The sequence below is a fragment of the Macrotis lagotis genome, chromosome 7 (genome assembly GCF_037893015.1).
Source record: "Macrotis lagotis isolate mMagLag1 chromosome 7, bilby.v1.9.chrom.fasta, whole genome shotgun sequence".
NCBI lineage: Eukaryota > Metazoa > Chordata > Mammalia > Peramelemorphia > Peramelidae > Macrotis > Macrotis lagotis.
The window spans coordinates 73566308-73593062 of record NC_133664.1 but is presented as its reverse complement, the minus strand read 5'-3'; the positions used below and the strand labels follow the sequence as shown (position 1 = coordinate 73593062).

The 26755-nt window shown below is 34.6% G+C and overlaps 1 protein-coding gene across 4 annotated transcripts in view; it reads left to right on the top strand.

The window, feature by feature from the left end:
• CUL2 (cullin 2) overlaps positions 1-25374 on the top strand; it is a 190413-nt gene extending 165039 nt beyond the window's left edge. For all 4 annotated transcript variants that reach the window (XM_074193162.1, XM_074193161.1, XM_074193164.1 and 1 more), the window contains exons 17-21: positions 12931-12997; positions 18240-18442; positions 20907-21008; positions 23607-23723; positions 24607-25374. In XM_074193162.1, coding sequence (XP_074049263.1) covers positions 12931-12997; positions 18240-18442; positions 20907-21008; positions 23607-23723; positions 24607-24738 — 621 coding nt within the window. In that variant the 3' untranslated portion in view covers positions 24739-25374. The remainder of the gene's footprint in view (positions 1-12930; positions 12998-18239; positions 18443-20906; positions 21009-23606; positions 23724-24606) is intronic.
• Positions 25375-26755: the final 1381 nt, after the last annotated feature.

Below are 26755 nucleotides of genomic sequence, written 5' to 3'. Positions count from 1 at the left end.
TTGATGTTTTATGGGGGGGAATAAATCATAATTACTGTTGTTTCAAAGCTGGAATATTCTTATGATTATATTCACACTGGGAAACAACTATCTTTTTTTATAAATAGTTTTTATAAAGAGAATAAAAAATAGCTCAGACAACTTTTTTGGAGTATTGTAAGATCCATATAGCCAATATCAGAAGTTCTTTTTTTTTTAACAAGGCTTTTATTTTATTTTTTCCAATTACATGCAAATTTTTCTTCCACTGTCCCTTCCCTCCTCTGCCATGTCAGTGAGATGTAGCTGTGCATGTGCAATCATGTTTAACATAATTTCCATATTAGTCATGTTGTGAAAGAAAAATAAGAAGGGAGGGAAAAGCCAGATCATAGAAGTTCTAAAAAAAACAAAAAAAATGTAAATTACTGCTCTTCTGTGAAATAATCTGTTTTGTTAGGATATATATTATAATATTTACATTGCATATAAAACATTTAATCTGTTGATAAGAAAATTTCAAAAATTACAACTCATGTTTGCTTTATGTTCTGTGTTTCATTTTGATTATTCATACTATTTTAGTTCATCATTTTCTACTATTTGGAATATTGTATTTCATGTGTTTTAATTTTTGGATGAGAAAGGTAAAAAGTTTTTTTTAATCAGATCTCTTAAAACTAAGTTAAAATTGCCTTTAAATGCATTTTTATAAAAGCATCTTAAGCTTGGTACCTGAAAGACACATCTTTATTCTTTTTTTTTATCTATCATTAAGTGAACCTATTGAACACTCAAAGTATCCCATAGGATCTGGGCACTGGGCAGGTTTTGTTGGGGGATAGGAAAGGGACACTGCAGTGCTGGCTGCTGGATCCTCCAGTGCCCTGTGAATGACTGAGAGTTTCCTTTAGTAGATTTTGATATTTTGGGGAATCTATTCAGGTTAGTGAATAATAATATGCCTTGCTTGGTAATTATGTAAACTCAACATAATTTTGTGCAAAGTTATCTTTGTAGTTGCCTCTCAAATAAATTCATAAAAAATTTAATCTATAAATTTAAGTGCTACCTTGGTGAGGAAAACCTCTTAAGGCTTCATTATAATTTTACTCAGGAAATTTTTTTTCTTTTTTAAATCTGATCCATTAGGCATAGCAGATTTTTTATAATTTTTATATCCTTTAGTTGATTGTGCTACTAAAGTTATGAATTACAATACAAGATCATTTGTAAAATATTGATTTTTCCTTCCTTATGTTTTCATTAAAGATACCATCAATGCATATAGAGACCATTCTTTTAAAAATAATGGAAAAAGGGGCGGCTAGGTGGTACAGTGGATAGAGCACTGGCCTTGGAGTCAGGAGTACCTGAGTTCAAATCCCACCTCAGACACTTGATAATTACCTAGCCATGTGGCCTTGGGCAAGTCACTTAACCCCATTGCCTTGAAAAATCTAAAAAACAAACAAACAAACAAAAATAATGGAAAAAAAGAATCTCATTGAACATCATTGTGAGTCATTAACAGTAACAGTCAGTTTCCTCTGTTCAGATTGAAAGATTAATTTTAAGTGTACACTTTATATGGGAAGGTGATAGAGAATAATAAAATGCACTAGGGGCTTCATCTTCAACCCTAAGTTAGATATCAGTGACACTTTGTCATCCAAAGGCCTAAAAAAATAATTTACTGACCTATTTCAATTTCACATGTGGTAATGATTGTTAAAATAAATACAGAAATAATCTTCAACTTTTAGGCTATGCACATGGCATGGTCTGACCCACTTGTTTCTCTTCCTTCTTCACACTCTCCCTCTGCAACTCTGGGAAAGCATGTTGGATTTGTTGGTGTCGGCAACCTCTACTCTAGGGATAGTCAATCATTTGTTTGGTTATTTTTTTTGGGGGGGGATGTCGTGTGACAGCATAAGGAGAGTCACTAGTAATAACAATTATGTTAGCTGTTATGATCACTGGGGTGTTGGAAGAGACTAGACCATGAAAAGTCTCCACTTATCTGTCTTAACAAAAAAAATTTTTATCCTTTGATGTTTTGTGTTTCAAAGTGAGATTGGCATCTACTTTTTGAATGCTCTTTGACTTAGTGTATTTATATCCCAGCATTTGATACATTGTCTGACACGTAGTAGTTGCTTAATAACTATGTGTTCATTCAGGTAGAGCAGTTCATTGCAAAGGGTTAGATTTCTTTCTTAAGGAACATTGTTGATTTACTTCCTTTATAAAAAATAGAATCTATCCAAGATCATGATAAATTGTATACTTTGCAATGCCTTAGAATTTAGAGTACCATGCATAAAACATGATTCAATTATAATGATTTTGGTGTTAAAAGGGAAAGACTACTCCTAATTTAAAATATTAAGGGAGAAAAACATTCCTAAAGGCATTTGTGAGTGCCTTTAGAGAAGCTTACATAGATGGTAGAAGTATAGCCAGATTCTGTTCTTAGACTTGACAGAGAGGGAGAAATAAAGGCAGGAATCTTAGACCCTCTCAGCTGAATCCAAGACTATAGACATGCCCCTAGGTTTGTGATTCACTTAATTCTGCCATGGAATAGCTCTGAGAGAATGGGCCTAGGATTAGCTGCTTTATGTCATCTGGTCAGATGGTAATGGTGAACAAAAACACACCAACCCACAAACAAGTTATATTTACTTTGGAATTTTATTTTTTGGAAGAATTATCTTAACCAGATAAGAGTATCTATAATAATACTGAAGTTTAGAATGTTTTATTAATTTAAGTCAATGGAGTTAAGTGACAGCTAGGCAATTATTAACTGTCTGAGGTCATATTTGAACTTAGGTCCTCCTGACCCCAGGGCAGGTGCTCTATCTACTGTGCCACTTAGCTGCCCCCAAATTTAGAATGTTTTAAAGCCCAGTTTTATTTTAATCTTAAACATAAGTTTAAATGACTAAGTTCATTTCAGCAAATTTTTATTGGATTTCTTCTGTATGTTAAGTACTAGGAAAAATTTGGGATACAAAGTAAGACACCTCCTCTAAAGAACTTAGCAATCTAGTGTGAGAAAATAAGACATAGACACTCAAAAATGTAGCATAAATACAATACAAAAATGTATGAGTGATAAGTTTTGTAAGCATTCTCAGACTGTAAAATTTATTTCTGTCTTAGAGGATCATTTAACTGTCATGGTAGTGCTTTCATTTTTTTCCTTAATAGTATTTTTTCAGATTGCATGCAAATATAGTTTTAATATTACTTTTTGTAAGATTTTTACTTCCAAATTTTTCTCCCTCCTTTCTTTCCTTGCCCTTGCCAAGAAAGCGAGCACTTTGATATAGGTTATACATGTACAGTCATTATAAAAGAAGAATCAGAAGGAAAGGGAAAAACAAAAAATAAATAAAATAAGTATAAGTAGTGTGCTTCAATCTGCATTCATACTCCCTAGTCTCCATAGTTATTTCTCTAGATGTAGATGGTATTTTCCATTATAAGTCCTTTGGAATTGTCTTATATCACTGTGTTGCTGAGTAGAGCTAAGTCTATCATAGTTGGTTTCTTTTGCTATGTGCAGTGTTCTTCTGGTTCTGCTCACCTCACTTAGCAGCAGTTCATATCAACAGGTTTTTCTGAAATCCACCTGTTCATCATTTCTTAGAGTAGTTGTATTCCATAACATTAATATACTACAACTTGTTTAGCCATTCCCCAATTGAAGAACATTCCCTCAAATTCTAATTCTTTGTCCACACAAAAAGAGTTGCTATAAATATTTTTATGTAAATGGGTCCTTTCCCTTTTTTTATGCTCTCTTTGGGATACAGACGTAGGAGTGGTATTGTTAGATCAAAGAATATGTGGTTTTATAGCCCTTTGAGCATAATTCCTAATTACTCTCTAGAATTGTTGCATCAGTTCACAGCTCTATCAACTGTATATTAGTATCTCAGTTTTCTCACATTCTCTCCAATAGTTATCATTTTCCTTTTCTTTCTTATTAGGCAATGTAATAGGTTTGAGGTAATGCCTTAGAGATGTTTTAATTTGCATTTTTCTAATCAATAGTAATTAGAGCATTTTTTAAAAGTGACTATAGATAACTTTTCTTTCTTCATCCAAAAACTGCCTGTTCACATCCTTCAACATTTATAATTGGAGAATGACTAGTATTCTTATAAATTTGACTCATTTCTCTATATAATGATATTGCTTTCTCAATACAAATCAGCAAACCAGAAGAAATATATCATTCAACAGCCATTCATTATAAGTTCTTTGTCTGTACAAAGCTCTGTGGTAGTACTAAGGAAGACAGATAGTTATAAAAACCATTCTTTGGGGGCGGCTAGGTGGCACAGTGAATTAGAGCACTGGCCTTGGAGTCAGGAGTACCTAGGTTCAAATCCAACCTCAGACACTTAATAATTACCTAGCTGTGTGGCCTTGGGCAAGCCACTTAACCCCATTGCCTTGAAAAATCTAAACAAAACAAAACAAAACCAAAAAAAAAAAACCATTCTTTGCTAATATGAGTGGTTTCAGTTATCTGGGCATCTACTAGAAGTCTCTACTTAAAATAAAATATGACTGCTTCAATATTAGGAGAACTACTGACTTAATTGATCATATCAATAATAAAACCAACAACATATATGATTATCTCAGTAGATGCAGGAAAAGCTTTTGACAAAATACTGCATCTATTTCCTGTTGAAAACACTAGAGAGCATAGGAATTAATGAATCTTTCCTCAAAATGATAAGTATCTAATACCATTAGCAAATTTTATATGTAATAGGGTTAAGCAAGAAGTATTTCCAGTAACATCAGCTATGAAACAAGGATGCCTGTTAAACCCCCCCATTATCTCTACACTTTTTCTAGTGTATTAGAAATATTAACTTTAGCTATAAGAGAAGAAAAAGAAATTGAAGGAATTAGAATAGGCAAATGAGGAAATCAAAGTATTACTCTTTGCAGATGATAGGTAGTATACTTAGATAATCCCAGAGAATCAACTGGAAAAACTACTTGAAATAATTAACTATTTTAACAGGATATATGATAAACCCACATAAATCATCATTTTTATATATTACCAACAAATCCCATCAGCAAAAGATAGAGAAATTCCATTTTAAATGATTTGTAAGCTACAGGTATAGTTGAGCTGAAAGTAAGACTAGTCCTATCTGATTTGATTGAATTCATACCTCCCTCCAGGGTCAAATGCATTATATCTCAAGGTGCTGAAAGCGTTTACAAATGTGATCACTGAGCTACTGCCAATAGTTTTTGAGGGATTATGGAGAATAGCAGAGATCCAAAATGAATGAGGATGGTCTTAATTTAAAAAAAAAAACAAAAGTATGTTTTGAAAACATAACTAATTAGCTCGAAATCAGTCTCCAGCAAAATTGTGGATTAGCTTGGTTAGTGAGCTCTTTAAAAAGAAAGTTATCCAGATATCTTATTGTCTAATCTTGTTACCTCTTAGACTTCTCTTCTCTTTAAGGATATGATTTCTCTCTCATCACACCCAATTTGGATCAAGGTACAACATGGAAACAAAGTAAAGACTAAAAGAGTGCTTTCTGTGTGTGTGGGGGGGAAGCAAGATTGGGGGAAAATTGTAAAACTCAAATAATCTTTAATAAAAATAAATTAAAAAAAAAAGAAAGTTATCACAGATAAATCATGCCAAACTAACCTCTTTTTCTTTTTTTTTTTTTGATGGAGTTATTAAATTCTCTCAAGGGAAGGCTGTAGATATGTACATCTGGATGTCAGGAAGTTATTTAGCAGAGTTTTTCATTATTTTCTTAGGAACAAGATGAAAAAATATGAGCCAGACCATAAATGGCAAAGTGAAATCAAGTCCGAACTTATTGATGAATTTGTGTCACTTAGAGGAAGATCTGTAATGCTAATATTATAAGGGACCTGATTATATTCAATATTTTTATAAAAGATAACATAGAATTCAACACAAAAATGGGAAAGATCCATGATGTGATCATCAGAATGCAAACAGAAGTTCTGACAGCTCAGAATAATGAGCTAAAACAAGGTGAAATGTAAATATAAAGTTTAACAGAAAAATCAACTACACAAATATGGGTTTGGAATTCACTTTGTTAAATTGTAAATCCTATATTAAAAACAACAAAGAAACAAAACCAAGCATCTGTGACATGGACGATAGCCTATTTGGAGTTGGAGTGTTATATTTAAGGAATAGCGAGTAGCTTGATCATAGAGTCAGCAGAGAGGAGAGAGGAGAATAAGAGCCAGCTTATGTCTTCAGTGCCAAATAGAGGAATTGATGTTTGATTTTGGAAGGAGAGAAATAATTTTTTAAACATTGACTATATTTCAAACACTGTGCTAAGCCATTTACAAATATTTGATTTTCATCACAACATTGGGAGGTAGGTGCTGTTATTAGTTCCATTTTATATTTGAGGAAACTGAGGGAGACAGAAGCTAAGTGTCACACTGAGGGTCACATAGCTAATGGGTGACTGAAGCTGAATTTGAACTCAAGTCTTCTAGGCTCTAGGCCCAGTGCTTTATCCATTGTGCTACATGATCAGACCTGTTAGAAAAGAGAGTCCATTTAGAATTGCACATAAAGAGATTGCTACTTTGAGGGACAATATAATACCCCACCACTGAAAGTATTTGAACAAATCCAGCAGAGGTTGTATGGAACATATCTTGGGGATATTGAGAGTTGAACTTAGATTTCCTGTTGTTTTTATTACCATTCTGAATGGTAATTCAACCCCAACTGTCTAATTATAGATATTAGGTTTTTTTTTTTAAGAACATTCATGCCAAAAGTTTGTTACTATTTTAATATAACTCTTTTGGGGAAGGGGGAATATCTTCAGTTCAGTTTTCATTATTTCAGTCTATTGGTTCATAAAATGCAGTTATCTTCATAAAGGGTTCTTTGCTTTCACTAATAAATTACATGACAAAGTGATGTGTTTAGGGAAATGATTTTTCAGTAATAGTTTTATATTGCTATAATTTCTATTTATGTACAATTTACACAAATCATCACCTCTTTGAGCCTTGGTTTCTTCTTCTGTAAAATAAGGGAGATAGTGGTCTCTAATGTGCCTTTCAATTTTAAAAGTTTGCATCTAAATTTGATAAACCCCTTTCATTAAACATCACTAGAGGGAACTTTTCCTTTCAGCCAAGTTAGAATAATAACTCATTTAAATTGAAATGAAATTCTAGCATTTATATGTATTTAATTGCCTCATGAAAATTGATACCTTAGTGCTACTCTTTAATTTTGAAATTTTGATCTTAAATCATAACTGATTGAAATTATATTTATTTTAAAATTATCCTTTCTATTATATATTTTGAGCATAGAATATGTAATTCCTACACCTGAATTTTATAGAAAAGTTTAGCCTACTATTAAATAAATTCAAATAGTATAGATGGATTTTTTTGTAATAACTTTTTCAGATTTTTTGAGTTCCATTTAATATTCATCTGTTAAATTTGCAGGATTTTTTCTATAAGGATTTATTCCACCATTACTAGAATTATAAAATTATTCCGTACATATTACTCTATTTACTTCTAAGACTATTCTTCCCATAATACCATATTAACTGTAACATTTTTTTTTGCAGGGATTCTCAAACTGGTGTTTGTGAACTTAGTAACTGTGTATCAGTATAATTGGTTTCCTTTGGAATTCCTCTATATTTTGATTTATACATTTAAAAGATTATTCTTAGAAGAGTTTCATAGTCTTCAGAAAACTGACAAAGGGGGTCCATGGCACAAAAAAGGTTAAGAACCCCTGCTTGGGAGTTTATCAGTTTTCTTAATTTCTATATCAATGTTTTATTTTTAAACCTGTAAGAAAATTTTAGTTTTAGAAATGTATTTTTCTATACTATCATTAATGAAAATTTGACAAATATTTAATTTATTAAGAAGACTATGGGCGGAGCCAAGATGGAGACAAGAAGGGATCAAGTCTTAGGTGTTCTCTGATAAAACGTGAAACTAAGGACTCTAAGCTTTCGAGAGACAGAACCCACAAAGGGACGCATTGATGCAGTTCTACTCAAGGTAACCTGGAAAAGAGCAGAAAGGCTCTGCTCCCCGGGGTCGGAGGGGCGGCCCGCCAGAGGGAAAGAAATTCAGCCTCCTGGAAGCAGCCCCAGGGCACTGGGAGCCGCGGCTCACAGCAGCGGGGGAGTCTCCTGAGCTGCACCCTAGGGAGCACTGGGCACAAAGTGGAGGAACAGCGGGGACCTCTGCCAGAGGGAGCACGTGGAGCCCAGCCCTCAGAGCACACAGCTAGCAGAGTGGTCTTTCCTCAGCCCTGATCCAGGAAACAGAAACAGGCAGAGCCTGTAAACAGGAGCCTCCAGGGCATGAGCCCATTGAGCTGAGGGAGGGGAGTGAAGAGAGACTGTGAGCTCTGTCCTCTGCCCCTGGAACAGGACTCTGGGGCTCTGACCACATTCAGCTCCAAATAGCAGTCTAGGCCCCCCCAATAGAACAGCAGGGTCCCCCCCCACCTCAGCCCTGTGGCAAAGGGGGGCACTTATGGTCATTCACAAACCAGGAGGGAGGACAGAGCCTCACACACTGAGACCCTTGTGGGAGTGTCCCAAAAGCTCAGGAAGCACCCCCAAAAATCAGGCTTAGGCTGGGAAAATGAGCAAGCAAAGAAATAAGAAGAAGACCATTGAGAAATATTTTGCAAATGAGCCCAAGAAGGATCAAAATACTCAGTCTGAAGATGAGGAAGCACAAGCTCCTGCATCTAAAGACTCCAAGCAAAACAGAAATTGGGTTCAGGCTATGACAGAGCTCAAAAAAGACTTCGAAAATCAAATGAAGCAGTTGGAAGAAAAAGTGGGAAAATAAAGTAGAGAGATGCAGGAAAAACATGGAAATGAAGTCAGCAGCTTAGTCAAAGAAATCCAAAAAAACGCTGAAGAAAATAGCATGCTAAAAACCAGCTTAGGTCAAATGGATAAAACAGTTCAAAAAGTTATTGAGGAGAAGAATGCTTTAAAAAGCAAAACTGGCCAGATGGAAAAAGAGATAAGAAAACTCTGAGGAGAATAAATCCTTCAGACAAAGGATAGAATTCAGTGAGATTGATGAATTTAACAGAAATCAGGAATCAATACTTCAAAACCAAAAAAATGAAAAATTAGAAGAGAATGTGAAATATCTCATTGAAAAAAACAACTGATATGGAAAACAGACTTAGGAAAGATAATTTTAAAATTATTGGAATACCTGAAAGTCATGATCAGGAAAAGAGCCTTGACATCATTTTCAAAGAATTACTACAGGAAAATTGCCCTGATATTCTAGAAGCAGAGGGCAAAATAGAAATGGAGAGAATCCACCGATCCCCCCGAGAAAGAGATCCCAAAAAACCAACCCCTAGGAATATTATAGCCAAGTTCCAGAACTCCCAAGTCAAAGAGAAAATATTACAAGCAGCCAGAAGGACACAGTTCAAATATCACGGAGCTGCAGTCAGGATCACACAGGACTTAGCAGCAACTACATTGGAATCTCGTAGGGCTTGGAATATAATATACCGGAAGGCAAAAGAGCTTAGAATGCAGCCAAGAATGAACTACCCAGCAAGGCTGAATGTCCTCTTCCAGGGAAAAAGATGGACTTGCAATGAACCAGGGGAATTTCAAATGTTCCTTTTGGAATGGCCAGAGCTGAACAGGTTTGATCTTCAAATACAGGATTCAGGTGAAGCACGGAGATTGGAGAGGGGGAAAATATGAGGGACTGCATGTATTCCTGCATAGAAAAATGACACTGATAATACTCATATGAACCTCCTCAGTTAATAGAGCAGGTAGAGGGAGAGCTTTTATAGTTGAAGCACAGGAGAAAGCTGAATTCGAAGATAAAATATGGTGTAAAATTGGAGTCAATAGAAATAAAGGGAAATGTAATGGGAGAAAGAAAAAGGAGAGGTGGAATAGGCCAAGATATTTCACATAATAAGATTTTTTTTTTTATTACAATGAGCTATTGCAGTGATATGGAAGGGGGGAGGCAAGGGGGAATGAGGGAACCTTTGCTCTCATCAGAGACGGCTAGGAGAGGAAACAGCATATATACTCAATGGGGTATAGGCATCTGGAGTAAGAAGGAGGGGGGAGCAGAGGGAAGGGGTGGGGATGTGAGTCAAGGAGGACAGGATGGACCATGGGGGGAGCGTGGTCAGGTATAACACATTTTCTTTTTTACTTCTTGCAAGGGGCTGGGATTGGATGGCCTGTCCAGGACCATAGGGCCAGGTGGATTCTGGGCCTAAGGGGTGGTATGGGGGTTCAGGGCTTCTTGGCCCCAGGACCAGGGATCTGTCTGCTGCGACCCTACAGCAGAGTCAGAGTGAAAGGAGACAATATAGTACATGGTAGTGGAGAAATGAGAAAGGAGGGAGTTGAGATCAACAATGGCAATGTTGGAAAAATATGGAAGTAATTTTGGTGATGGACTTATCATAAAGAATGTGATCCACCCATGACAGAGTTGTTGGTGTTGGAACAAAGACTGAAGGACATTTTTTGTTGTTATTATTTGGGGGAGGGTGCAGGGCAAGTGGGGCTGGGTGGCCTGCCTGGGGCCACATAGCAGGGTGATCTTTGGGTGTTTGAGGCCAGATTTGGATCCGGGTACTCCTGACTCAAGGGCCAATGCTCTGTCTGCCACCCATCCACCCCTACTATTATTACTATTTTATTTTATTTTGGGTCTTTTTTTTCTTCTTTTAGGTTTTTGCAGGGCAGTGGGGATCAGGGGGCTTGCATGTCACATGGCTGGGTGATTGTTGGGTCTACAGGGCTGGATGTGGGCTCGGATGCTCGTGGCTCCAGGGCTGGTGCTTCATCCATTGTGCCACCTGGCCATACCTACAATTATTACTATTATTCTTTTTTTAATTTTAATTTTTTTTCTCTCCCCTTTACTTTATCGCCCAAGCAAGTCTATATTCATGGGGGGAGGGGTATTTTGTTTACTCTTAAACAAGAATATTTTATTAATGTAAAAAAAATTTGTACAAAATGAGAATTAAAAATAAAATTAAGAGATCAATAAAAAAAGACTATGGTAAGTCCAGTGAAACAGGGAAATTATACTGCACTGTGGTTGGCATCAGGAGAGTTACAAAATGCACTTTTAACCCTCCTTTTTTCCATTTGAATAATTTTTGAAGACAGTGTTTTAAAATTGTCTTTGGACTTCTGTTAAAGAATGATTTGTTTTGCTAAGATTCAAAAAATTTGTTAATTTAAGACAACAAAGTTAAAATGTACCTATTCACACTAAATCCTTAGTTGAAGGGCTACAGCTTAAGTTTATCAGGACATCTAGATATTTCTTAATGTGTTATAGTCAGTCTTGGACAATTTTGCCAGTGCATGATCTAGTGATTGAAAACAAATTGTCTTTGTGGCATTTGTTTTCCATTTGTTGTAGTGTGAGTGGGATAGGCTGCTGGTTGTTGACTTAGGGTAGGAGATGGTGAATGCTGCCTCATCCCAGGGTTGAGAAACTGAAGTTCTTTGGACTTCGGTGGAGTCTTTGACTTAAAGCCCAAAGTTAACTGACCCACCTGCTGGTAGTATTTTTCATTGGCAGAAGAAAATAGAGTTCACTAAGCAGCAGCAGCAGTCTGAGGAGAATTTTGTGAAGTTGGGTGTCCTGAATTTTTGGAACAGGCAATTTATTCATGTTACTCTAATGCTTTTTTGAAAGTACAGGTGCTTATTAGTAATCTGTATATAATAGAGAGTCCCAGGTTTACATCTAGACCCTTTCTTGTTGTACTTTGTATATGGAAATGTTCTTTTTTTTTTTTTTTTTTTTGGTATTTTTAAAGTTCAAAATAAATAAATAGTTTTTAAGTGTTGATAAGTGATGTCTGGCTTTGGTTAAAGAATAAGTATAGAACTAGTATATAGAATGCATTTATCACATTCGATTATATCTTTGAATATAATAAAATCATGATTTCATGATTTTCAGTGAAATAGCAAAGATGAAATTTTGTTTTCAGAAGTTATTTACTTTTCTTTTTCATATGGGTTATTAGATGCCATTTCATTAAAAATATATATACTTAAATATTTTAAATTATGACCAAGCTGTTTTTAATAAGAAATATTTTAAATGTAATTTTTAAAATTTAAAATCTATATTCACTGTTAAAAATTGATATTTAACTTTAAGCATCTGTGATTTCATTGGTTTGTGTACTTGGTCCACTGATGAAGATGATTATCTCTCTGTGCCTTAATAGGTGGCTTTTATAAATTGTCCCTAGCTCCTAAAAGGAGTTATGCCAATCCTTCAACAAAAGACATAGAATCTGTTAATCATACTCTTAGTTTTTGTAGCTTGATAAAACATTCCAAAGTTGATGCTACATTGACATAATCTTCAAAAACCCAGTATTACTTCTACACCATGATAAAGTATTGGAATAAGACTTTATTAAAAGCTAAGGTTGTTAATTCAAAATCATTTAAAAATGGGGATTGTAAAAGCCAGTATTATGAAGCATTGATTCCTTTTAATAAAGATTTACTTCAGTGTACATCTGAGAAAAGTTAGATATTACCTTACAAGTGATAACAACTGTAGAAATAAATATATATAATCTAATTGTATTGATCTGTATGTGTTTCTTTTTTAAGCATTTTAAAAGCTGATCAATATATATATGAAGTAATGAGAACTTAATTACACCTTAAATTTTTGTTCAGTTTGTGAAGAATCATTGACTATTAATTCCTGAATTGAAAGAATAAATTTTAAGACACTAATAAACACAATGAGAATAAATTTGTTATTTCTGTAACTTATAGTCCCTAAAATAAATTTGAATTTTATTTTGTTTTACAGTTTGAATTATTTTACAGTCAACATTTCAGTGGAAGGAAGCTTACGTGGTTGCATTATCTTTGTACAGGTAAAATACAAATATTTCTGACATAACAAACTCCAAGAACCCCTGAATTAGAAGAGGCCACAGAGGCCACTTAGTCCAACCTATACCTGAGTATCTGCTCCAACTTCCCCACGTTGTCCTTGATACCTTTGGAGAGAGGGAGCCTCCTGAGGTTCCTTCTGGGTAATTCTGATTGTTAAATTCTTACTTACTACTAGCGTCAATCTGGTTCTTTGAAACTTTTCCCTGTTGTTCTTAGCTCTACTCTCTGGAACCAAACGAATAAGGCTTCTCTTTGTCCACATAATGTCCTTCAGATTCTTAAAGATAGGTTAGATCTCCCCTAAGTCTTCCATCACCATGCTAAAGATCACTGAGCTCTAGCCCTCTCACCCTGAGTCATGCTCCTCTGGACAGACTCAAGCTCTATCAATATCCATTCCTAAATTTTCATTGTAAATTATAATTCATAAAAATGATTTTTATCAAGAATTTTTCCTGTATATTATTTTCAGCCCATGATTTTGATGTTTGTAGAAACTATTCACATCGCTAGTGACATTTTCATATCTAATTATATTATCCATCTTTTCTTCTTTAAATTACCTTTTAAAATTTAATTCCTTTCCATGAGTAGAAATGTATTTTCTCTCTCACTTCTCCTCTCCCACAGAACTTTTTTTTTAAGGTTTTTGCAAGGCAATGGGGTTAAGTGGCTTGCCCAAGGCCACACAGCTAGGTAATTATTAAGTGTCTTGAGGCCAGATTTGAACTCAGATACTCCTGACTCCAGGGCTGGTGCTCTATCCACTGGGCCACCTAGCTGCTCCCCACAGAACTCTTACAACAAATATTTAAAGTTAGTCAAATTAGGTTCCCATATTTATGTCTTCAATCAGTACCTTGCAGTCCTTCAGGATAGATAGAGAGAGAGAGAGAGAGAGAGATGTGTATACATATATTTATATATATGTACTGACATTGGTCAGTAGAGAAGCTGAAGTATCCATGTAGTCAGCCAGCATTTTAAAAATAATAATGGTGTACGAGACCCTGAGCTGACCAACCCCTTGTGATGCAAAGAAAGACCAACAAGAGTCCCTGCCTTCAGGATAAGACCCTCTCTTAGGGTCAGAGGAGAACCTGGAGTAGAAGAGGGACCCTGGCCCACATAAGGATCCCCTGCTGGGGATTTAGAAAGCACCCGGCAGCATGACCTGTGTTCTTCTGGAGTCTTTTGTGTTTTGAAGGATATTTCCTCATTACATTATCAACTAATTCCAACCACATGGCAGGATGTCTGTATGTTATATCTGCCCAGTACACCCCAGCATGGATATGTGGAGGAGGTGCCTGCACCCGGTCTTCCTGGTTCTGAGGCTGCTCTCTGGCCTGCCACACCTCCCTGTGGTTCGTCCTCTGCATCTTAAAGCCTACAAAAAGAGTGCTGCATCTGCAGTAACGTTGATGGCCTCCAGAGCCTACTTCTGTCAAACCTATGTGATCAGAGTTTCAAAGGGGAAGAAATGGGTATTCTTTAGCATATGAGACTAGAGAATACATTATCCCTAGTAGCAGAAATGTAACTTGTCTTCCCTCTCAAGTCATGGTCACCAGTCCCCCAGGTCCTTCCCCCTCTCTGTCACTTACATATCTGATAATGTAGATTATTCAGCAAAGTGAACAGATGGAACCATCCTCTCTGGCCATCTTCCTCTTCCTTGCTGCCCTCTGAGATCTTCAGTTGTGGCCAGAGTAGTTTTTAGAATGGTCTATACCTACACATCTTGGAAAAGCAAGGGGGAGAACTGTTTGTATCCCAGTCCCAGAACATAGTTCACAGGCACTCTTGCAGGAAAATGAGGAGGGATCAGTGAAATGAAGCAGTTTCTGGGTCACTCACCAGCCCTGCCAGGACATCCTGGCATCTATAGATGATGTCACTGGATCAGGACATAGCCCTCGAATGTTGGGTCAGTAAGGTTAAAGGCTGTGCCTTTAATCTCATCTGAAGCAAGCTTTAGCCCCCCCCGCCCCCCCCCCCCCCGTTTACTGTCATTACTCCCTTGCTATATGTTAGGCACAGGTACAGTTTTAGCTCTTTTTTTTTTTTTTAAACTCTAAAAGTGTGTGTGCCATTTCAGCTCTGGATAGTATTGTAATGGCTTGAAAAAGATAGCATCTTTCAAAAGTCCTTGCTTGGCTCTAACTTTGAAAGTAACAGAAAAGTTATACAACCACATACATTTGTATTACCATCTAATGTACAGCATACCTACTATCCCTCCATTCTTCTAGCCACCAGGAGCATGTAGTAATCAACAAATATAATAATAAATTGATATTCATATTAGTTGTGTGTTTCATGTTCTACTTCCCTCTAAAAAGCCTCATTATTACGGATTGTTCTATCTACTTCTTGACTTTTAAGTACAGTTAACAATATTTTAGATAAAATATAAGTATCCAGTAATTTAAATTGAGTTTAGTTTTACAGTACTAAATTATGAAAATCTGACAGAAGCATAATTACCAATGTGAATTTGTTAAAATTTACCTGGACAAGCTTTTGTATTGGACAAAGAATAATATTAACTGTCTTTTTAAGGAATACAGATTTGTATTATATTTTTATTAGATAGAATTATAATCCAATTAATATTGTATTAGATTTTTATCACTAATGTTGAAATGCCTATTTCCTTGCCTTATTTGTATTGAAAATATATAGTTAATCATTCAACAATACATATTTGAGTCCTACTGTTTGATCTTTTATCCAAGAAATTAGGTGTTCCTGTTTGTGTAAAGAATATGATTAACTATTCCTTTTTTATTTGATTCTTTATTGTTTTTTGAATTTTACAATTTTTTCCCCTAATCTCACTTCCCTCCTCCACCCCCACAGAAGGCAGTCTGATAGTCTTTAATTTTTTCCATGCTACACATTCTTAAGTGATCATTTAGTTGCCATTTATTGTCTCTGATTTCATACAAGTTTAATAACCATAAGTATTATCAGTGTTTTATTTTTACTTAATTTTTAACTTCATCATCCAATTTTGAATTCTTCATTTTGCTATTGAGAACTAAGACATAAAAATTCAAGTTCCTGGCCTGAATTTACATTTTTATTTTTATTCTAATTTAAAATTGATTGAATTATAATTATGTACAAGATATACTAAATGTTAATAATCTTAGATATTCTTAAACTGTCTCATTTAACGTGTTAAAAATCCATAAGGAAACACATGAAAGTTGTGAAACATCAAGGCTTAGAGTCAAAGAGCAAAATATTTATATACTTATTTTAAGAAGTAATAAAACTTATTGTGTACAGAAATTCTATAATGATAAAAGCAAAGACAAACCACGGAATAGCAAATACTTTTATTCAAGGATATATCCATTTCAAGGAACCATTTTAGATAATAACCAACTGGAAATAGTTGAATTAATCAGATTTTGTATAGTGTCATTTAATTTTTTGTGTGTGACAGAGTTCTAGTTCAGCAATAAATTAACATTTAATATGTGTTCTGAAAAGCCTTTTCTTATTTCAGTCCAACTTGCTTTTCACACCCTCCAGTGCAGTGTGGTTTGCTCTAACTCACTGTTCTTTTTAGCTTTCAGTGAGAAGAAAAACTACCTCAGTATTCTCATTACTGCTTTTCATTTGCACTAGATTTGCTCTTATTGTGAACTTTATGGCTTCTGGTTTAAACAACTATATTATAAAGGAAAATATAAGAGTGCAGCAAATAGTTTCTACCACAGAGACTGAGAATAAAATTTTGTTGGGTATCATCCATAAATTTAAATGAGAATGAAAGGAAGGAGAATCTAGATTTCTTCTTCTTTTCCTATAATTATATGTTATTGCACCACTTATGCAAAAGCTAGACACATAACCCACACTAAGGTGAGGGGAGAAGGGGAAAAGGTCCAAACTTAGATGCAAACTGCAGATGACATTTGATGACATTTACTTAGAACCCTAAAGTTAGTTCTTTTTTAACCACTTGGGGGCACTGGAACAACTTGTAGACGCTAGTTTTTAAACCTGGTGAGAGTGATTTTTGTGACCTTGGCTCACAAAAAAGCTCCTGAAGCTGAGTTGGTTCTGAGGCCATTCTGGTGTCCAAGGACCCTCTTTTTTTTTTTCTTTGATTCATCTAATCAATTGTAGGCTGTCCATAATGATCCAGTGAGTTATATCAATACAGACACAAAATTATCCTTCCATAGGATCATAGATCTCAAATATTATCTAGTCCCAAAGGCCTGATTTTACAAGTAAGGAAATTGAGGCCATAGATATGGTGACACAATTTGCTAAAGGTCACATAATGGCAGAGTTGGGATATGACTCCAAATCCGATCTTTCTACTTTATCCTCTCTGTCTCAAGAGAGCCCTCTATCTAGATGACTGGAATTTTGAGGACCAGAGTGGTGCTTTGAACTTATTTGAGTTCATAACTAATCACAGGACATCGATAGACCAGAAACCAGTTTGGGTCTGTGTATTATAAGGGGAAACGATTTTGTAATATCCTGACATATTTCTCATTTTTTTTGCATTTGCCAAAATGAAAAATCTTGAGATCAGATTTTATTGTAATTTGTGTGCTTCTTTCTGTCCTTCAGAGTCGTCCTCAAATGTCCCTGAGACCTCTATAATTAGTAGGAGGCTCTCATGACCCCAGGTAACTCTAAAACCATAAGTTGTTGGATAGTTGTTGATCTATATTGGAAGAAGGGATTTCTCTGTCTCTCTATATCTGTGAAATTAGAGGTCTCGATCCTACTTATTTTCCTCAAAGAAATAACAATAAAAAAATCATTGATTTTTAAGAGAGTCCCCTTTTGATACTCCCATATGTAAATTGTAAAAGAATTAATTTTAGGGTTCTCTATCCTAGATAAATGTCATCCAATGAATCCATCTGCAGCTTGCATGTGAGTTTGGATCTTTTCATCCCTCACCTTTGTGTGGGTTATATATCTAGCTTTTGCATAAGGGAGTCTCACAATACTGATTATAGGAAAAGAACAGGAAATATATGTACCATCTAAGTGTGTTTTTTTAACTACTCTCTTGGAATGTTTGATGGTAACTACTGTTTGTTAACCTTGGGGGAAAGAACATTCTGGTGGAAAAACTTAGTCAATTGTTTCCCAATTTCAAGGAAAAATTTTGAAATCATAAATTATCTCTCAGTTGATCCTTATTAATAATCATTTTTATCCTAATTTCAGGTGAAGTTAAAATGAATTATTTGTCCAAACCCTATGTGGCCATGGTGACAACATACCAAATGGCAGTTCTGCTTGCTTTTAACAATAGTGAAACTGTTAGTTTCAAAGAGCTTCATGATATCACACAGATGAATGAAAAGGAATTGGCAAAAACTATCAAATCATTACTTGATGTGAAAATGATTAACCATGATTCAGAAAAGGTATGTAACATTTGCCATTCATCTCTTCCTCTTCTTGTTCTTAAAAAAAAACTGGGAAATTTGAATTCTTCCAAGATATATACTAGTTATTATTTTTTTCATAATGTTTTCACCGGTTTTATAGTATGACTCCCAAAATGTTAATTAGCACTTTTATATTTTGTCAATATATTCATTTTACTTTGTATATTTCTTTATAATGGTATTTTATTGGTACTGAGTTATAAAGCTTATTAATTTGCATGTATTAGGTATAGACTGAGTGTTTTGGCCAAGACAGTCCAAATAAGCTTCCTTTTTTGTAGTTAGTACAATGAAAAGTCAGCGAACCAAAATGTGCAATAATAACAACAACAAAAACATAGTAGTAAGTAGAGTGCTAGACTTGGACTCAAGACATTTATACTAGGGTTGCAAAGCTAGACAAATCACTTAAACAGCCTCAGTTTCCTTATCTGTAAAAATAGGGATAATAGCACCCAACCTCACAAGGTTGTTGTGAGAATCAAATGAGATATTATCTGTAAAGCACATTGTAATCTTTGAGACTCTATATAAGTGCTAGTTATTACATTCTAGTTAATTAAATTTTATAGATAATTTAGAGCATGACCAGAAATCTTACGTACATTTCAAATTTTTTTGTACCTTAACTGAAAACTTATTTTAGTACATCATAATTCATGACTTATTATAATTAAAATGTCAGAGTGAAGTATGCTATTTAAAGAAATCATATTTGCTTTTTAAAAGAAATTTCTTTTATAAAATGAGTAATCTTTCTCTAATTTATCTTTTCTGTTAAAAAAAGTTTCTCCTAAACTTTTGCCTTTATGCTTCATCATGCCACGATGATTCATAAAAACTGTATCATTTGAGCATAAACTTCATGCTGTAATGGTTTTATAATGGACTAAAATGAAAACCAGTCTAGACTTTCTAGCTTTTGGAGAGACTTATCTTGAAAGTTCCCCAACAGAAGATAAATTTGGGGATACAAGTACTTGCAAAAACCTTTTCCTAAAGCATATAGAGGTTGCAATTTATTTGTGAGCTACACATACCCTCCCTGGTATATTTTTTATATATATGTATGTATGTATGTATGTATGTGTATATGTATGTATGTGTATATGTATTATGTGTATATGTATATTTATATGTGTGTGTATGTGCATATGTATATGTATGTATATGTATGTGTGTGTGTTTATATATATTGACTTTACAGGCCAATCTGAATTTGAATTTCTAAGGAAATGGATTATGTTATATGACAAAGAGTTAAACTAGTAGGTTCAAATAACTTATAAGAAATTTAAATTGATCTTTTTTCTTCCCTCCAAAGTTAATTCTAAGTTTAGTATAATTGTGTCTCATAGCTTGGGAGGAAATATAATACAAGTGGTTCATTTTTATAATAAAATTACAAGCTGAAAAATTAACTTTCTGAGGTCCAGAATACTTGTGATGACAATTTGTATCAAATAATTATGCATCTGTATAGTACACATTTTGTGATTAGAATCTTATTTTCCATAATCATTCTGGAAAGTGACACTTCACAACTTTCGCACAGTGTTAAATATTCTACACTACTTGAAGTAAAATTAATTTGAGTTTTTCTTTTAAAATGTTGCATTCTTACTGCAGCCTTAGAATACTTTGTAAATATGGATTTTTGCTTACATATTAAGCACTTAAATATGATTCCATCAGTTGCTTGGCAGCACATCTAGACTCTTAATGAGAAAATATCATCTGCTGATACTTGTTTTCCATTTTGGCAAAAGTTTTGCTATATCAACTCGACTTTGTTGGACTTAAAGGACAATTGGCTTAATGAGTTTCATCTGAAAGAAATAACTTCTGCCCTTAACCTATTGAAAAAAATGTGAGACCTATCATCAGTGAAAGGGAGAGAGTGTAAAGGAAAAATTCACATTGGGAAGAACCAAATTAAAGTAGAATGTGGTATTGATGCTTATGGGAATATGAGTGTGCCCACGGTGGTTATTATTATTTATAAATATTTCCTTATTGTAATTGTTATTCAACATTTTTATGCAGTATTCAGAATTGAATTTAATGATTTATGTGTATCAAGTGTCTGAAAATATCTTTTACCTAAAATCCAAACATTGGTAAAAATTCAGTGAAAATAAAATGAGAGAATCAACTGGGGGTGGGGGGGATTAATTTTAAATTAAGTCTTCAGAAAGGTTGGACTATTTAGTTTTTAGCCTTTTTTCCTGTATTTTTATTTGTCAGCTCCCTTAAATTGACATGTAAGCACAAGAAAGAATAAGTTAAATAATTTTTTAAATGAAATAAGCTACGTAGAATTGATAACTTAAGAGTTAAATAAATTTTAAGTGCTTAGTTCTTATGTTTAATTTTTATAACTTTTTACCATAATTGCTATATGGTGATATTATTTATAAACTTTTTCTTTTAAATACAGGAGGATGTAGATGCAGATTCTACTTTTTCATTAAATATGAACTTCAGTAGTAAAAGAACAAAATTTAAAATTACCACATCAATGCAAAAAGACACACCACAGGCAAGTATTTTTTTAAGTTTTCTTGACTAATCTATCCATGATGGCTTTAGCAAATGAAAACAAACTGTAATGCTTAACTTTTTATTGCACTTTAAAACTGATAATATGTTAAACACATCCTCTCTGTACAATCTTTGATAGCCTTATAATTTAAGCTACAAATAAGATACAGTTGTTTCTTTTGGTAATATAGTTTAAGAAAACATTGTGCGAAATAAATGGCTAGATTTTGTCACATTAAGTTTAAAAATGCTTAGCCTCCCTATACTTTCTCTCAAGAAACTTTTGTACTTTTGGAAGAATAATTTCATTTTCTTTATGTGTAATTTTATGACTCCATTCTTTTTATATGATAAAAATGTGCTTAAGTCTCTAGTAGCTACTTTTCAGCTTTAGATAAAAGCATTTTTTTTGAATTGCCAAATACAAAATCCTGTTGTTTAGACTCTGAAGACATGAAAGATTACATTTCCCCCCCCCCCCCATTTCAGTGATTCATTAGGTGGAGCTCATGAGCAAGATGTGGATGTCTAAACTATTCAGAACACTCATGAGATACCAGGTGGCTTGTCAGACCCACCACTTTTCCTACAATAAGCACATCATCTTACAATATGTACTTACAAGGAAATGGAATTCCATTGTTATAGAGGGAGCACCTCTCAAAACCAAGGTCCTGCTCTTGGATTGTGAGGAAACTGTCCGAGGGTCTTGGAGTCAGAGCCTTTTGACTGCCTGGTCCCTGGAGGTGTCATCAGGAAGATCTGCATTCTAATCCTGCCTCTGACACTTAGCTATGTGAGCTGGGTCTGTTTCCTTACCAGATGGGAATAAGAAGACTATCCACTGACAAGATAAAGGAGAATGACCCATCACACTCCTTGTCTTCCAGAGTTGTTGTGAGGGTAAAATGAGACCACATTTGCCAGCCTTAAAGCATTCTAGACATGCTAGTTATTATGATGATGATCAACAGCCCTGGGAGTCAGGAGTACCTGAGTTCAAATCCAGCCTCAGACACTTAATAATTACCTAGCTGTGTGGCCTTGTACAAGCCACTTAACCCCATTGCCGAGCCCCCCCCCCCCCCCCCCCCCCCGCCAAAATGCTTGCTGACTTAGTCCTTCCCTTTCTTCAGGAGCCATAACAGGCCCTGCCCTGGGAGAGGGCTGAAAAGGGGGTTCAACTGCTTCTTCATTTCAGTGGGGAAAGGGAGAATGGGTATAAGGAGCATTTCTTAGAGCTGCCCATCTCTCCTGTCAGTCTGCCTAAACCCTAGTTCAGGGCCTCTTTCCAGATGCTTTCCTTTCCAAGCTTTCCTTTATAGAGCTTTCAAGTAATTATTCCTAAAATACAGATTGGACAGTGTCCTCCAAGTGTTCTTTATTGCCTCTGAGATAAAAGGCAAACTCCTCAGCCTGGCATTTTAAAACTCTCCACAAGGGCAGCTAGGTGGCGCAGTGGATAGAGCACCAGCCCTGGAGTGAGGAGTTCAAATCCAGCCTCAGACAACTAATAATTACCTGTGTGGCCTTGGGCAAGCCACTTAACCCCATTGCCTTGCAAAAAAAAAACCAAACCCTTAAAAAAAAACCCTCCACAAAGATTGCCACCTGCACCTCCATTCATATTAGCCCCTTTCCCATACTTTCCCTTATGGTCAAGCTACTCTGCTAGCTATTCTTCATATTACATCACTCACTTCTATACCTTTCTACAAGTAATAATCCCTATCCAAAAACACTCCCTTCTCATCTTAATCTTATAGAATCTCTGTATTCATTCAAAGAACAAATTAGGATCCATATGAGTCCTTACCTGATCTCTTAACCTCTCCTTCATGCCCCTACCATTATTATTAATACTTCCTCTTGAAATTATTTTGGATTTACTTGCTTAAATACTTGTGGTATCTCTCCAGTTGAATGTAAGTTTCCTGAGGGACAGCTTCATTTTCATTGCTGTTGTCTCCAACATAGTATCTGTCATATAGTATATACTTAATAAGGTTTATTGAATGGGGCCTCCAGCAGAAAGTTGGAAGGTTTTTTAAGTGATAAAATACAATCAATATCTATAGGCACCATGTGTAAGAATAAGAAAGCATTATTTTAAAGAGAGGAAAAAATTTGAAGTGAGTAGGTAACTGTTCTTGAAGTCAAGAAGACCTGCATTCAGATTCTACTCTCACAAGTGCCCAGAGGCAGGTCAATTAACCTTTCAATGCACAGACATTTATAAGCCTGTAAATTACATGAGTTACAGGTATGCATTGATTGAGAGTATCAGCACTATTAAGTTTTCTGAATTGGTGCTTCCTATCTTCTCTATTTCCCACTCCAAAAGAAAAAAAAATCTTCTCTACTTCCCACTCCAAAAGAAAAAAAATCCCATTAACAGCTCTCAGACTTGAAATCTGGAAATTAACTTTTGAGGCACTATATTTTTTATAACCAGAGAATATGGCACTGGCAATTTTGGGAAGCATGTAATAACTATTCAGTAATTATTAATTTAAATTTTGAGCTTTGAATTACAGTTAAATATATGTTGGCATATTTACTGATCTATTATCAACATTTTTTTCTGATGACATAGGAGATGGAACAGACCAGAAGTGCTGTAGACGAAGATAGAAAAATGTACCTCCAGGCTGCTATAGTCCGTATCATGAAAGCTCGAAAAGTGTTGCGGCATAATGCTCTTATTCAGGAGGTAAAGACAAATGGAGGTGTATAATATAAGACTGTCATAATATGCTAAATTTATTTTCAGCAGTTGCTTGGCTACAGTGTAATATAATTGAATCAATAAGGTTTTCTTTAAAATGCTGTTTGTGTCATGAAATGCTTAGTTATTTAGCATATTAATGAGAATAATCCTTTTTTGTTCACATATATACTCACAAATGTTAATTCTGAATAATTGAAATTAGCTAAATACCAATGACCCTTGATCTCACCAAATTATATTGTATGGTCCTTTTTATCTGATTAATTCTTCAAAGAGGGTTATTCCCTTAAAGCACACTTTAGATCGAGTGCCAGATTTTGTGATGGTCTCTAATAACTTTTAATTTGCAATTTTCTCTTCTATCTAATTCATCTTTTTAGTAGGTCTCTTTATCTCTTAATATCAAAATATTACATTATAATCATTTTGATTTTATTTACATGAAATTTAATTTAGAATAAACTTCACATTTGTTTAAATGTCTGCTTTTATGTTAGCAGTTTTCTTAAATGGAGTTTCAGAATTACTCTGAAACTCATAGCTATTTGTCTAAAATTAACACCCTACCTGTGAAAAAGTAGGAACCATGTAGAAGAATCATATAGAATCCATTCCCATTTTATTGCCTCCTAAACTTAAAACAAGCTCATTGTTTATGTAACAGGATATTTAAAATTGGTTTAATTTTGTGCTATTCATTTCTGAGGTGGATAAAAACAATGATTATTCGAAAATAAAGTGAAAATTTTTTTTATCAGAAACTGAGATTTTCATAAAAGATTTTAAAATTTTGGGACATTGTATATTAATTATATTACTGGCTAATTACTTAACACTAATTTAATATCTCTTTTTCCTTCCATAGGTTATTAGTCAGTCAAGAGCTCGATTTAACCCAAGCATTAGCATGATCAAGAAGTGCATTGAAGTTCTGATAGACAAACAATACATTGAAAGAAGCCAAGCATCAGCAGATGAATATAGCTATGTGGCATGATGATGCCAGCTGCCCCTACAGGTGTGCTTTTAAGAAGATCCTTGCAGTCACTTTCTGGTGTGTTCCTGTGGGAAGAAGCAGGCTTGTGCCTCCATAGTTGGTCACTTGGCAGTCCCTGTTTTTCTGCTGTTTACAACATCACCAGTGCCACGTCATGAGCGTCAATGAAAATGCCTATAGATATTTCAAGCTCATGTCATTATGACATTTCTTAAAACTTTACTAAATGAATGAGTGAAGTATTGCTGAAATGTGGAAATTTGGTTGGGTACCATGCTTTTTTTCCTCCCTCACGTTTGCAGTTGATGTGTTTTTTTTAATGTATCTTAAAGGACATAAAGTAAAAACCTAAATATTGTAATATGACAGATAACCTAATAATTGTATCTACATTAAAATGACAAACATGATATTGCTGCTTGTCGAATAAAAAAAATAAAGAAATGGAATGCCTTTTTAATGTTGATGACTGCCAGGTTGAGTATGGATTATTATATAAATGCCCATGACCCTTCAGAGTGTTTAATGTAGTATCATTATATTTAAATCATTTAGCTCACTTCTACTATCTGTTCAGACTCTATCATAAAATGAAATCCCAGATTTCCACGTCATAGATGTGAAAATAAAGTATATGCTTTGTTTTAATTTATTAGAAAACTTGTGAAAAGCATTTGTTGAAGTTAATTATATTGTTAAATACAAATATATATTTTATATATATATGTACATGCATAGGTAAAATATTTTTAGAATCAAAGCTAGGCAGCTCTCACTTAGGAGACTTGTCATCTCAGGAAGATCTGGTGTTGATGGCTTGAATGGTTTAGGTGCTCACCATGCGTGGCAAAGAAAACCATTTGTTCAAGCACTTTTGTGTTCATAAGGGTCACTACCTATACAAATCCATACCTTCCATTTATCTTGCTTTCCTTTTTATCTTCTACTTTCCTCTACTGCTTCATGTTCTCACAACCTACATTTTCCTTTAACATTTTAGCGGCATGGGTACAAGTCTTCTGTTTCATGGGTGTGTTTAGAAGACGTGACTTACAGAGCCTTTTCATTCTCCAATATGCTGCGTCATGTTTTAATTCCAGATACCACTTCTATGCCAAGACATGAATTTCAGTCTTCCTGCTTGGAGTTTTGACTTATTGCAAGTAGTGACTAACAACTGCATTGGAATTCTGAAGCATTTTAGTCCATACATTTTATTTAAAGGGTTAGTGTCTAAAGATAAAAATAGACTATGTATTAATTTTTTTAGTTAACAGGTGTATTTTCAAATCTATACACCCCTAGTATAGTTACTCTTGTTATTAGTCTGTTCAAAAGACATCTTGGATTATTTTATTATAGTTTTTTAAGCTTATACTTTGAAGTACTCTGCCATAAATTTTAATTTTATATTTTAAAACTATACTAGCTTCCCTCCAGCATAAAAATGGGACTTACAAGGGGCGGCTAGGTGGCACAGTGGATAGAGCACTGGCCCTGGAGTCAGGAGTACCTGAGTTCAAATCCAGCCACAGACACTTAATAATTACCTAGTTGTGTGGCTTTGGGCGAGTCACTTAACGCTATTGCCTTGCAAAAACTAAAATAAAAAAAATGGGACTAACAAACAAATTAACTATTGCTTTATATAATTAGAGACCACCATTGTTTAGTGGTTTTTCTAAACTTATTTCTCCCTAATATAGTTATATTTACTAAAGAAACTTTGCTGATCATCCAATATAACCCACCTATCATTTTACAGAGGAAACTTAGTTTACATTGGGATATTGTAACCCAGGACAGTGAAATGATTTTACTAAAGTTCAACCATGATTAAGTGATAGATTCAGGACTAGAACTCATTTCTCCAGCCCTTTTCCACTATTATATCCAACATATCATGATTCTTGGTTGAATTACATATTTTTTAAAATGTAAAATATTTCACTGGTTCAAACTGTCCCAGGAAAAGTTAATGGAAAACATAAGTCTTCATTTAGAAATTACACAAAAG